The sequence below is a fragment of the Carassius carassius genome, chromosome 12 (assembly GCF_963082965.1).
Source record: "Carassius carassius chromosome 12, fCarCar2.1, whole genome shotgun sequence".
Taxonomy (NCBI): Eukaryota; Metazoa; Chordata; class Actinopteri; order Cypriniformes; family Cyprinidae; genus Carassius; species Carassius carassius.
The window spans coordinates 23,408,990-23,422,458 of NC_081766.1; the positions used below are offsets into that span (position 1 = coordinate 23,408,990).

Below are 13,469 nucleotides of genomic sequence, written 5' to 3' on the forward strand. Positions count from 1 at the left end.
ATAAGACAAACTAAACTTCTACTGAAGTCGTATACAGGGGAGAAAATCAAAGTAGTGGGGGTAGCCAATGTGGAAATCAACTACGAGCAGCAAGTAAAGACGTTGCCCCTAGTGGTGGTTAAAGGTACAGGACCTAGCTTGCTAGGAAGAGGATGGCTAGAGGCTCTAAAGTTGAAGTGGGAAGAAATCAAAAATGTGAGAACAGAGGCACAAAGTCTACCGGAAGTGCTCATGAGAAATGAGGATGTTTTCAAGCAGGAGTTAGGCATGTTAAAGGGCATGAAAGCAACAATTCGAGTATCTGCGGAAGCACATCCTAAATTCTATCGGCCCCGCTCAGTCCCTTATGCCATGAGGGCAAAAGTAGAAGAGGAGATAGACAGGCTGCTGAAGGAGAACATCATAGCTCCCGTTAAATACGCTGAATGGGCCGTGCCCATAGTTCCTGTCTTGAAGCCAAATGGGTCGGTCCGAATATGCGGAGATTACAAACTAACCGTTAACAGTGCCTCCTCACTAGAACAATACCCTATTCCCCGTGTCGAAGACCTGTTCAATACTCTGTCAGGAGGAAAACAGTTCTCCAAGCTCGATCTAAGCCACGCCTACCAACAGATCGTAATGGATGATGCCTCAAAGAAATACCTCACAATAAACACACACCGAGGCCTGTTCAACTACAATAGGCTCCCTTTCGGAGTCTCATCAGCTCCCGCCATCTTCCAACGAACGATGGAAAACCTGCTACAAGACCTTCCAAGAGTGGCTGTGTATCTAGACGACATTATTCTGACGGGGAGAGATGAAGTCGAACATCTGAGAACACTGGATGAGGTACTTAGGCGACTGAAAGACGCTGGCCTACGACTTCACAGAAGCAAATGTGCGTTTCTACAAAATGAGGTGGAATATCTAGGGCATGTAGTTAATGCTGAAGGCTTACATCCTGTACAGAGCAAGGTGAGAGCCATAGAGGAAGCTCCATCTCCCACCACAGTAACTGAGCTAAAGGCCTATCTAGGTCTTTTGAATTATTATAACAAGTTCCTCCCTAGTCTAGCTACACGCTTAGCCCCGTTACACAAGCTGCTGAGGAAAGATGTTCCGTGGGCCTGGAACAAGGAGCAGGAAGAAGCTTTCCAGAACTCAAAACAGTTGCTGAATTCAGCTAAAGTCCTGGGTCACTATTCAGCGGACAAAGATTTATTGCTTGCGTGCGATGCCTCTCCATACGGAGTAGGTGCCGTACTGTCACATGTCATGGAAGACGGTAGTGAGAAACCTTTAGGCTTCATGTCACGCACACTAACACCAGCAGAGAAGCGCTACTCACAGCTCGATAAGGAGGGGTTAGCCGTCATTTTTGGGATCAAAAGGTTTCACAAATACATCTACGGACGAACATTCAAAATCACCACTGACCACAAACCACTGATATCACTTTTTCATGAGAAAAAGCCAGTGCCACAGATGGGGTCACCAAGAGTACAGAGGTGGGTGACACTCCTCAGAGCTTATGAGTATAAGATCATATACAAACCTGGCCAGGAACATACAAATGCAGATGCACTGAGCAGACTACCACTGCCGCAAACAGAGGAAGAGGATGAGACAGAGCAGGTCCTCATGTTGGAGGTCATGGAGGATCCACCAATCACGACAAAACAGGTTAGACAGTGGACAGCTAAGGACGAAACACTCTCCCAAGTGCTAGTATGGTGTCTAAAAGGATGGCCGAGGGAGGTGGATGCAGTGTACAAACCCTACAGTCAGATAAAACTGGAGCTGAGCGTGAAAGATGGGTGTGTGCTCTGGGGGGCCAGAGTGGTCATTCCGCAGAGGAGTAGGGAAGCCATTTTAAAACAGTTACACCACACACACCCAGGAATATCGAGAATAAAGGGCTTAGCACGTTCATATGTTTGGTGGCCGGGGATGGACTCCGAAATTGAAAAGGAAGTGCAGTCCTGCCATACATGTCAGGAAAGCAGGAACCCTCCAGCAGGAGCACCGCTACATCCATGGGAATGGCCGGAGACACCCTGGAACAGACCCTGGAACAGAAAATGTTCAAGACCTCCATAAAGCACCGTTAGTAGCATGCAACAGCATGAGGACGGAAGGAACACTAAAAAAGGAGGGAGAATGGAAAAAGAGAGATAAAGAATGCTACCGATGTCATGGGAAGCAACACAGTGCAGCCGAGTGTAAATTTAAGGACGCAAAGTGTCACTGCTGCGGGAAAGTAGGACATATAGCTAAAGCTTGCCGAAATAGAAATAAGGAAGGTGCACGTCCCAGTGAAAAGAAAACATACAGAGCAGAGAAAACCTACAGAGCAGAGAAAACCTACAGAGCAGAGCGGCGTTCATGCCCACATCGATCACATAACGTAGACTGTGAAAAGCAGGATGGTGATAGATCCGAAGAGGAAGCATTCACATTAAACTGCATGGAAACGGAGACATCAATTCAGAGAATAAAACCGTTTGAAGTGACGATGAAAGTGAATAAGAAGGCAGTACCTTTTGAAATTGATACAGGCTGCAGTGTAAGCATAATGAATGAGACGAAGTTCAATGAGATGTGGAACGAAAAGCAACGTCCGCAAATAAGACAAACTAAACTTCTACTGAAGTCGTATACAGGGGAGAAAATCAAAGTAGTGGGGGTAGCCAATGTGGAAATCAACTACGAGCAGCAAGTAAAGACGTTGCCCCTAGTGGTGGTTAAAGGTACAGGACCTAGCTTGCTAGGAAGAGGATGGCTAGAGGCTCTAAAGTTGAAGTGGGAAGAAATCAAAAATGTGAGAACAGAGGCACAAAGTCTACCGGAAGTGCTCATGAGAAATGAGGATGTTTTCAAGCAGGAGTTAGGCATGTTAAAGGGCATGAAAGCAACAATTCGAGTATCTGCGGAAGCACATCCTAAATTCTATCGGCCCCGCTCAGTCCCTTATGCCATGAGGGCAAAAGTAGAAGAGGAGATAGACAGGCTGCTGAAGGAGAACATCATAGCTCCCGTTAAATACGCTGAATGGGCCGTGCCCATAGTTCCTGTCTTGAAGCCAAATGGGTCGGTCCGAATATGCGGAGATTACAAACTAACCGTTAACAGTGCCTCCTCACTAGAACAATACCCTATTCCCCGTGTCGAAGACCTGTTCAATACTCTGTCAGGAGGAAAACAGTTCTCCAAGCTCGATCTAAGCCACGCCTACCAACAGATCGTAATGGATGATGCCTCAAAGAAATACCTCACAATAAACACACACCGAGGCCTGTTCAACTACAATAGGCTCCCTTTCGGAGTCTCATCAGCTCCCGCCATCTTCCAACGAACGATGGAAAACCTGCTACAAGACCTTCCAAGAGTGGCTGTGTATCTAGACGACATTATTCTGACGGGGAGAGATGAAGTCGAACATCTGAGAACACTGGATGAGGTACTTAGGCGACTGAAAGACGCTGGCCTACGACTTCACAGAAGCAAATGTGCGTTTCTACAAAATGAGGTGGAATATCTAGGGCATGTAGTTAATGCTGAAGGCTTACATCCTGTACAGAGCAAGGTGAGAGCCATAGAGGAAGCTCCATCTCCCACCACAGTAACTGAGCTAAAGGCCTATCTAGGTCTTTTGAATTATTATAACAAGTTCCTCCCTAGTCTAGCTACACGCTTAGCCCCGTTACACAAGCTGCTGAGGAAAGATGTTCCGTGGGCCTGGAACAAGGAGCAGGAAGAAGCTTTCCAGAACTCAAAACAGTTGCTGAATTCAGCTAAAGTCCTGGGTCACTATTCAGCGGACAAAGATTTATTGCTTGCGTGCGATGCCTCTCCATACGGAGTAGGTGCCGTACTGTCACATGTCATGGAAGACGGTAGTGAGAAACCTTTAGGCTTCATGTCACGCACACTAACACCAGCAGAGAAGCGCTACTCACAGCTCGATAAGGAGGGGTTAGCCGTCATTTTTGGGATCAAAAGGTTTCACAAATACATCTACGGACGAACATTCAAAATCACCACTGACCACAAACCACTGATATCACTTTTTCATGAGAAAAAGCCAGTGCCACAGATGGGGTCACCAAGAGTACAGAGGTGGGTGACACTCCTCAGAGCTTATGAGTATAAGATCATATACAAACCTGGCCAGGAACATACAAATGCAGATGCACTGAGCAGACTACCACTGCCGCAAACAGAGGAAGAGGATGAGACAGAGCAGGTCCTCATGTTGGAGGTCATGGAGGATCCACCAATCACGACAAAACAGGTTAGACAGTGGACAGCTAAGGACGAAACACTCTCCCAAGTGCTAGTATGGTGTCTAAAAGGATGGCCGAGGGAGGTGGATGCAGTGTACAAACCCTACAGTCAGATAAAACTGGAGCTGAGCGTGAAAGATGGGTGTGTGCTCTGGGGGGCCAGAGTGGTCATTCCGCAGAGGAGTAGGGAAGCCATTTTAAAACAGTTACACCACACACACCCAGGAATATCGAGAATAAAGGGCTTAGCACGTTCATATGTTTGGTGGCCGGGGATGGACTCCGAAATTGAAAAGGAAGTGCAGTCCTGCCATACATGTCAGGAAAGCAGGAACCCTCCAGCAGGAGCACCGCTACATCCATGGGAATGGCCGGAGACACCCTGGAACAGACTGCATGTGGATTACGCCGGCCCGTTTCTAGGAAAAATGTTCCTGGTCATTGTAGACGCACACTCCAAATGGATTGACGTGTACCCAACAAGCACAGCAACAAGTCAAGTGACCGTTGAAAAGCTCAGACAGTGTTTTAGCATACATGGCCTGCCCCAGACCTTAGTATCCGATAATGGAACTTGCTTCACAAGCCAAGAGTTTCAAGCATTCCTAAAACAGAATGGCATACAGCACATAACATCCGCTCCATTCCACCCGGCGTCAAACGGCCTAGCGGAAAGAGCTGTACAGTCATTCAAACAAGGAATAAAGAAGATAAAAGGAGACAGTCTGGACACAAGAATAGCTAGATTTCTGTTTAATTACAGAATTACACCGCAAACCACGACCGGATTGTCACCAACTGAAATGCTCATGTCCAGGAGATTGCGCTCAACTCTGGATCTTCTACTGCCTGATGTGAAGTCAAAGATACGTAAGAAACAACTCAAGCAGAAAGAACAACATGACGCACATAGTAAGTGGAGGAGTTTTTCTCCTGGGGATGAGGTGTACACCCGAAACTACAGTCATGGACCCCGTTGGGTACCAGCAGTCGTTGAAGAGAGCACAGGACCTGTATCCTATACGGTACAAACAGGAGATGGAAAAGTCATGAGACGTCATGTCGATCAAATAAAAAAACGGCATACCATAGTAACTGGTGAAGCGCCTATGCCTGAGAGAACAGAGGAGCCTACCGGTCTTCAGGTCTCTGATACAGTATTGGAGGGCCCGCCTGCAGACTTTGCCGTCACCACTTCGGTCAGAGAGAGAATGACTGCGTCTGAGACAGCCCAAGCACACCCCTCAGTTGTGGAACAGACAGAAACAGAGGCAGATCCACTACCTGTGCTGCGCCGCTCCGAGCGCACAAGACAGACTCCTACTTACCTGAAAGACTTTGTGAAATAGTAGTGAGATCCCTCAAGTCAGAGCAAGAATGCGCTCTGGGACTCACTGGAAGGATGGCAGTCTACCCACCTTCCTAGTTTGTTTATTTGTTTTAACTCTGTTCAAAGAGTTTAAAAAAAAAAAAAAAAAAGAAGAAAAAAAAAAAATGCATGTTCATTGCAACAATGTGATCAGATTATCTAGAAGTGTTTACTGTTGATTTGGGGTTGTTTCTGTGGGTTAACAGGATAAAGTATAATGCCACCCCTACAGTACTGTTGGGAGTAGTTTTTCTCTTAAGGGGGGAGGGATGTAGTATCCTGATATTTATGTTATACTTGCCTGCAGTTCCACTCCACACCTCAGATGGTGCAGTTGACCTCCAGGACCATGTGGGTCCCGGGGGTGGTTGTAAACAGAGAGAGGAAGTGATAATTTGTGGTATGAATGCTCTGTTATGTGATGAGCCAAGTAATAAAATAATCAGTACGGTCATCTCGAGTGCTTTAGTCTTATTAATACTTAAGTTACTACACATGTGATGGGTGTTCTGTCCTGAAGAAACACCCATGACCAAATGCAGTTATAGTCGTAGCGCCACCTGCGGGTAACAGAAAGTGACATGGTTAACACAGTTATGGACTCCTAGGAACATATTAAAAAGTGCCAACAAGAGTTAAATAAGCTGGCAACATGCTAGTAACCTACTAATACATGCTAGCAACAATTAGCTAAGTGCTAAAGCATCATATTATTGCAGTGAAACAGGAAGTTGCTGTAAATCAGGCAAGCAATGTCCAATCTGTCCCCAAACTTCACACGTGTGATGGGTGTTCTGTCCTGAACAAACACCCATGACCGAATTCAGTAATAGTCATAGCGCCACCTGCTGGTAACAGTAAGTTACATGGTTAACATTGTTATGGACTCTTAGGAACATATTAAAAAGTGTAAACAAGTGTTAAAAAGGCTGGCAACATGCTAGAAACATACCAATACATGCTAGCAACACTTAGCTAAATGCTAAAGCATGCTAGTGATGCAGTGAAAAAGGAATTTGCTGTAACTAATGCAAGCAATGTCCGATCTGCCTCAAACTTCAAACGTTTGACAAGAGTCCTGTCCTGAACACATCAACATGCCCATATTTAATTATATTCATAGTGCCACCTGCTGGCAACAGGAAGTTGCATGTTTAACACTGTTATGGACTCCTTGCAAAATAATAAAAGGCATCAACAAGGGTTAAATAGGCTGGCAAAATTTTATAAGCATGCTAATACATGCTAGCAACATTTAGCTAAGTGCTAAAGCATGCTACTAATGCAGTGAAACAGGAAGTTGCTGTAACTCAGGCAAGCAATGTCCGATCTATCCCAAACTTCACACGTGTTATGGGTGTTCTGTCCTGAACAAACACCCATGACCAAATGCAGTTATAGTCGTAGCGCCACCTGCGGGTAACAGAAAGTGACATGGTTAACACAGTTATGGACTCCTAGGAACATATTAAAAAGTGCCAACAAGAGTTAAATAAGCTGGCAACATGCTAGTAACCTACTAATACATGCTAGCAACAATTAGCTAAGTGCTAAAGCATCATATTATTGCAGTGAAACAGGAAGTTGCTGTAAATCAGGCAAGCAATGTCCAATCTGTCCCCAAACTTCACACGTGTGATGGGTGTCCTGTCCTGAACAAACACCCATGACCGAATTCAGTAATAGTCATAGCGCCACCTGCTGGTAACAGTAAGTTACATGGTTAACATTGTTATGGACTCTTAGGAACATATTAAAAAGTGTAAACAAGTGTTAAAAAGGCTGGCAACATGCTAGAAACATACCAATACATGCTAGCAACACTTAGCTAAATGCTAAAGCATGCTAGTGATGCAGTGAAAAAGGAATTTGCTGTAACTAATGCAAGCAATGTCCGATCTGCCTCAAACTTCAAACGTTTGACAAGAGTCCTGTCCTGAACACATCAACATGCCCATATTTAATTATATTCATAGTGCCACCTGCTGGCAACAGGAAGTTGCATGTTTAACACTGTTATGGACTCCTTGCAAAATAATAAAAGGCATCAACAAGGGTTAAATAGGCTGGCAAAATTTTATAAGCATGCTAATACATGCTAGCAACATTTAGCTAAGTGCTAAAGCATGCTACTAATGCAGTGAAACAGGAAGTTGCTGTAACTCAGGCAAGCAATGTCCGATCTATCCCAAACTTCACACGTGTTATGGGTGTTCTGTCCTGAACAAACACCCATGACCAAATGCAGTTATAGTCGTAATGCCACCTGCGGGTAACAGGAAGTGACATGGTTAACACAGTTATGGACTCCTAGGAACATATTAAAAAGTGCCAACAAGAGTTAAATAAGCTGGCAACATGCTAGTAACCTACTAATACATGCTAGCAACATTTAGCTAAGTGCTAAAGCATCATAATATTGCAGTGAAACAGGAAGTTGCTGTAAATCAGGCAAGCAATGTCCAATCTGTCCCCAAACTTCACATGTGATGGGTGTTCTGTCCTGAACAAACACCCATGACCAAATTCAGTAATAGTCATAGCGCCACCTGCTGGTAACAGGAATTTACATGGTTAACATTGTTATGGACTCCTAGGAACATATTAAAAAGTGTCAACAAGTGTTAAAAAGGCTGGCAACATGCTAGAAACATACCAATACATGCTAGCAACACTTTGCTAAATGCTAAAGCATGCTAGTGATGCAGTGAAAAAGGAATTTGCTGTAAATAATGCAAGCAATGTCCGATCTGCCTCAAACTTCAAACTTTGACAAAAGTCCTGTCCTGAACACATCAACATGCCCATATTTGATTATATTCATAGTGCCACCTGCTGGCAACAGGAAGTGGCATGTTTAACACTGTTATGGACTCCTTGCAAAATAATAAAAGGCATCAACAAGGGTTAAATAGGCTGGCAAAATTTTATAAGCATGCTAATACATGCTAGCAACATTTAGCTAAGTGTTAAAGCATTCTACTAAGGCAGTGAAAAAGGAAGTTGCTGTATATAAGGCAAGCAATGTCCGATCTTCCCCAAACTTCACACGAGTGATAGGTGTTCTGTCCTGAACAAACACCCATGACCAAATTCAGTTATAGTCATAGCGCCACCTGCTGGTAACAGGAAGTGACAAGGTTAACACTGTTATGGACTCCTAGGAACATATTAAAAAGCATCAACAAGTGTTAAATAGGCTGGCAACATGCTAGATACTTACTAATACATCCTAGCAACACTTAGCTAAGGGCTAAAGCATGCTACTAATGTAGTGAAAAGGAAGTTGCTGTAACTCAGGCAAGCAATGTCCGATCTGCCCCAAACTTCACACGTGTGATAGATGTTTTGTTCTGAACAAACACCCATGACCAAATTCAGTTATAGTCATAGCGCCACCTGCTGGTAACAGGTAGTGACAAGGTTAACGCTGTTATGGACTCCTAGGAACAAATTAAAATGTGTCAAAAAGGGTTAAATATGCTGGCAACCTTCTAGAAGCATACTAAAACATGCTAGCAAGACTTAGCTAAGTGCTAAAGCATGCTACTAATGCAGTGAAAAAGTAAGATGCTGTAACTCAGGCAAGCAATGTCCGATCTGCCCCAAACTTCACACGTTTGACAAGGGTCCTGTCATAAATAAATCAACATGCTCATATTCGGTTATAGTCATAGCGCCACCTGCTGGCAACAGTAAGTGTCATTCTTAACGCTTTTATGCACTATTTGCAACACAGTAAAATATGCCATTGTGTGCTAATCATGCTAGAAATATTTTCAAACATTCTAGCAACACTTAGTATGTGCAAAACGATGCTATTAATACTATAAAACAGGAAGTTGTTGTAACTCATGCATACAATTCCCCATCTTACCCAAACATCACATGTTTTATAAGAGTACTGGCCTGAACACAACTAAAGGCCAATATTCAATTCTAAGTATAGCGCCGCCTGTTGGCAACAAGAAATTAATTATTTTATACTAACTTAAACATGACTTGTCTGATCTGCACTAAACTTTGCATGTTTGGTAAGAGTCCTGGCCTGAAGAAATTTACATGTCAATATTCTGTTATAATCATAGCGCCACCTGTTGGCAGCAGGAAATGTGGCACAAATATTTACTATTTTATAAGCATATGGCCCAACGTTCACTGTTACTCCTATGGGCACCGGGTGGTGGTGAGCCCGAGTGCGAGGGCCCTTTCATCGCTGCTTGCAGCTTTAATTAGGGCCCGAGCACCGATGGTGCGAGGACCCTCTTGGAATTGCTCCGTTTATTATTATTAGGGCCCGAGCACCGAGGTGCGAGGACCCTCTAGTATCTGCTTTGTTTATTATTATTATTATTATTATTCTCCCGAATGAATCGCATTTTTGAGGGCTTAAACATGCTCAAAAAGTCATGAAACTTTGCACACGCGTCAAACCTGGTGAAAATTTTCGTCTGATATAGGATTCAGAAGAGGGTGTGGCAAAATGGCTCGACAGCGCCACCTATACTAAGAAAATCAACAGCCTTCCAGCTGTGTTTCACGTACATGCACCAAAATTGGCACACATATGTAACACACCAATACCTACAAAAAAGACTCTTGGAGCAAAATTCTAAACCCAACAGGAAGTCGGTTATTTTTAATATTATGAGCAAATTTTGTGTAATTTTGGTATTAAATTTAGTATGCCTAATCTAAAGGCCTTTGCGATGTTAAATTGCGAAGATCTTGAGTTTTCGTTGAAGGGCATGTCCGTGGCGGCCTGGCGAATTTCGATGATTCGCCATGAAAAATGAAGTTGCTATAACTCAGACATACAATGTCCAATCTGCCCCAAACTTCACATGTTTGATAAGACTCCGAACCTGAAGAGATTGACATGCCCATATTCAGTTATAGTCATAGCGCCACCTATTGGCAACAGGAAGTGACATATTTTACACTGCGACTAACTACTCCTAGAAATTTTATTACATCAATGTCTTTTTTGTGGTCAGTCTAATCTAAAGGCCTGTGCGATGTTAAGTTGTGAAGATCTTGAGTTTTCATTAAAAGGCGTGTCCATGGCGCCGTGACGAAGTTCGATGTCTCGCCATGGGAATAAAAGATGTTATAACTCAGGCATAAAATGTCTGATCTTCCCCAAACTTCACATGTGTGATAAGAGTCCTGGCCTGAACACATTTGTAGGCCAGTATTCCATCGGGTGTGGCAAAATGGCTCGATAGCGCCACCTATACACTTTCAACATAGCGTGCCTCGAGCTCCGTTTCACGTACATGTACAAAAATCGGTACACACATGTAACACACCAATACCTACAAAAAAGTCTCTTGGTACGAAATCCGAAACCCAACAGAAAGTAGGTTATTTTTAATTTTATGAGCAAATTTTGTGTCATTTTTGTCATTTCCATGCGTTGTATTTTAACGAACTCCTCCTAGAGATTCATTCAGATCAACACCAAAGTTGGTATGCCTAATCTGAAAGGCCTTTGCGATGTTAAATGGCGAAGATCTTGAGGTTTCGTTTAAGTGCGTGTCCATGGCGGCCTGACAAATTTCGATGTTTCGCCATGAAAAAGCAAGTTGTTGTAACTTAGACATACAATGTCCAATCTGCCCCAAACTTCACATGTTGGATAAGACTTTTGACCTGAACAGATCTAAATGCCAATATTCAGTTATAGCCATAGCGCCACCTGCTGGCAACAGGAAGTGACATGTTTTACGTTGTAACAAACTACTCCTAGAAATTTAATGACATCAACATTTTATATTGGTCAGTCTAATCTAAAGGTCTTTGCAATGTTAAATTGTGGAGATCTTGAATTTTTGTTTAAGGGTGTGTCCATGGCGCTGTGACAAAATTTGATGTCTCGCCACAGCAAGAGAAGTTGTTGTAACTCAGGCATAAAATGTTCAATCTTCCCCAAACTTCACATGTTTGATAAGAGTCCTGGCCTGAACACATCTGAAGGCCAATATTCCATTATAATGATAGCGCCACCTGCTGGCAACATGAAGATTGGCACATATTAATGACTTTGACATATTGCAATTATGTTTATGACATAAAATGCATATTTCTCACCATTCATCTTTTTACTAAATCAACTCGCTGGCGGTGAGCCCGGGTGCGAGGGCCCGTTCATCGCTTTAATTATTATTATTATTCTCCTCCAAAATGAGGTTTTGTTAAAGGGCGTGTCAATGGCGGCCTGACAAATTTAGATGTTTCGCCATGAAAAAGGAAGTTGCTGTAACTCAGACATATAATGTCCAATTTGCCCCAAACTTCACATATTGGATAAGACTCTTGACCTGAACAGATCTACATGCCAATATTCAGTTATAGTCATAGCGCCACCTATTGGCAACAGGAAGTGAAATATTTTACACTGCCACAAACTACTCCTAGAACTTTTATGACATCTATGTTATTTTTGTGGTCAGTCTAATCTAAAGACCTGTGTAAGGTTTAGTTGTGAAGATCTTGAGTTTTCGTTAAAAGGCGTGTCCATGGCGCCGTGACGAAGTTCGATGTGTCGCCATGGGAATAAAAGATGTTATAACTCAGACATAAAATGTCCGATCTTGCTTAAACTTCACATGTGTGATAAGGGTCCTGGCCTGAACAGATCTGAAGGCCAATATTCCATTGGGTGTGGCAAAATGGCTCGATAACGCCACCTATACACTTTCAACTGAGTGCATATACACTTTCAACGGAGTGCGCCTCAAGCTATGTTTCACGTACATGTACAAAAATCGGTACACACATGTAACACACCAATATCTACGAAAAAGTCTCTTGGTACGAAATCCGAATCCAAACAGGAAGTCAGTTATTTAGAATGTTCACTGCAAAATTGGTGTTGTTTTCTGCATTTTCAGGGGTTGTACTTTAACGAACTCCTCCTAGAGATTTATTCAGATCAACATCAAACTTAGTCAGTTAAATCTAAAGGCCTTTGCGAAGTTAAATTGGGAAGATCTTGAGATTTCGTTAAAGGGCGTGTCCATGGCAGCCTGACAAATTTCGATGTTTCGCCATGAAAAAGGAAGTTGCTGTAACTCAGACATACAATGTCCAATCTGACCCAAACTTCGCATGTTAGATAAGACTTCTGCCCTTAACAGATCCACATGCCCATATTCACTTATAGTCATAGCGCTACATGCTGGCAACAGGAAGTGGCATATTTTACGCTGTGACAAAGTACTCAAATCTTTTGACATTAATGTATTTTTTGTGGTCAGTCTAATCTTAAGGCCTGTGCAATGTTAAATTATGGAGATCTTGAGTTTTTGTTAAAGGGTGTGTCCATGGCACCATGACAAAATTTGATGTCTCGCCACAGGAAAAGAAGTTGTTGTAACTCAGGCATAAAATGTCCGATCTTCCCCAAACTTCACATTTGTGATAAGAGTCCTGGCCTGAACACATCTGAAGGCCAATATTCCATTATAATGATAGCGCCACCTGCTGGCAACAGGAAGACTGGCACATATAAATGATTTTGATATATTCCACTTATATTTACGACTTTAAATGCATATATCTCGCCGTTCGCCAATTTACTAAAGCCTCTCACTGGCGGTGAGCCTGGGTGCGAGGGCCCGTTCATCTCTGCTTGCAGCTTTAATTATTAGTGCCCGAGCACCGATGGTGTGAGGACCCTCTTGGAATTGCTCCGTTTATTATTAGGGCCCGAGCACCGAGGTGCGAGGACCCTCTTGTATCTGCTTTGTTTATTATTATTATTAGGGCCCGAGCACCGATGGTGCGAGGACCCTCTTGGAATTGCTCCGTTTATTATTAGGGCC

At 43.3% G+C, this 13,469-nt stretch overlaps 3 protein-coding genes across 4 annotated transcripts in view; 2 read left to right on the forward strand and 1 right to left on the reverse strand.

Moving 5' to 3' along the window:
- The window catches only part of sdr16c5a (short chain dehydrogenase/reductase family 16C, member 5a), a 179,919-nt gene that overhangs the window by 33,201 nt on the left and 133,249 nt on the right, over positions 1–13,469 (reverse strand). The gene's annotated exons all lie outside the window — the stretch shown is intronic.
- LOC132155343 (uncharacterized protein K02A2.6-like) lies at positions 352–2,085 on the forward strand. The gene has a single exon (XM_059564226.1). The coding sequence runs from the start codon at positions 352–354 to the stop codon at positions 2,083–2,085; it is 1,734 nt and encodes a 577-aa protein (XP_059420209.1).
- LOC132155344 (uncharacterized protein K02A2.6-like) lies at positions 2,948–5,620 on the forward strand. Its single transcript, XM_059564227.1, has one exon. The coding sequence runs from the start codon at positions 2,963–2,965 to the stop codon at positions 5,618–5,620; it is 2,658 nt and encodes an 885-aa protein (XP_059420210.1). The 5' UTR covers positions 2,948–2,962.

Bases quoted from the DNA above. Each gene is read 5' to 3' on its own strand.
- LOC132155343 (XM_059564226.1), top strand. From the start codon at position 352: ATGAGGGCAAAAGTAGAAGAGGAGATAGACAGGCTGCTGAAGGAGAAC.
- LOC132155344 (XM_059564227.1), top strand. From the start codon at position 2,963: ATGAGGGCAAAAGTAGAAGAGGAGATAGACAGGCTGCTGAAGGAGAAC.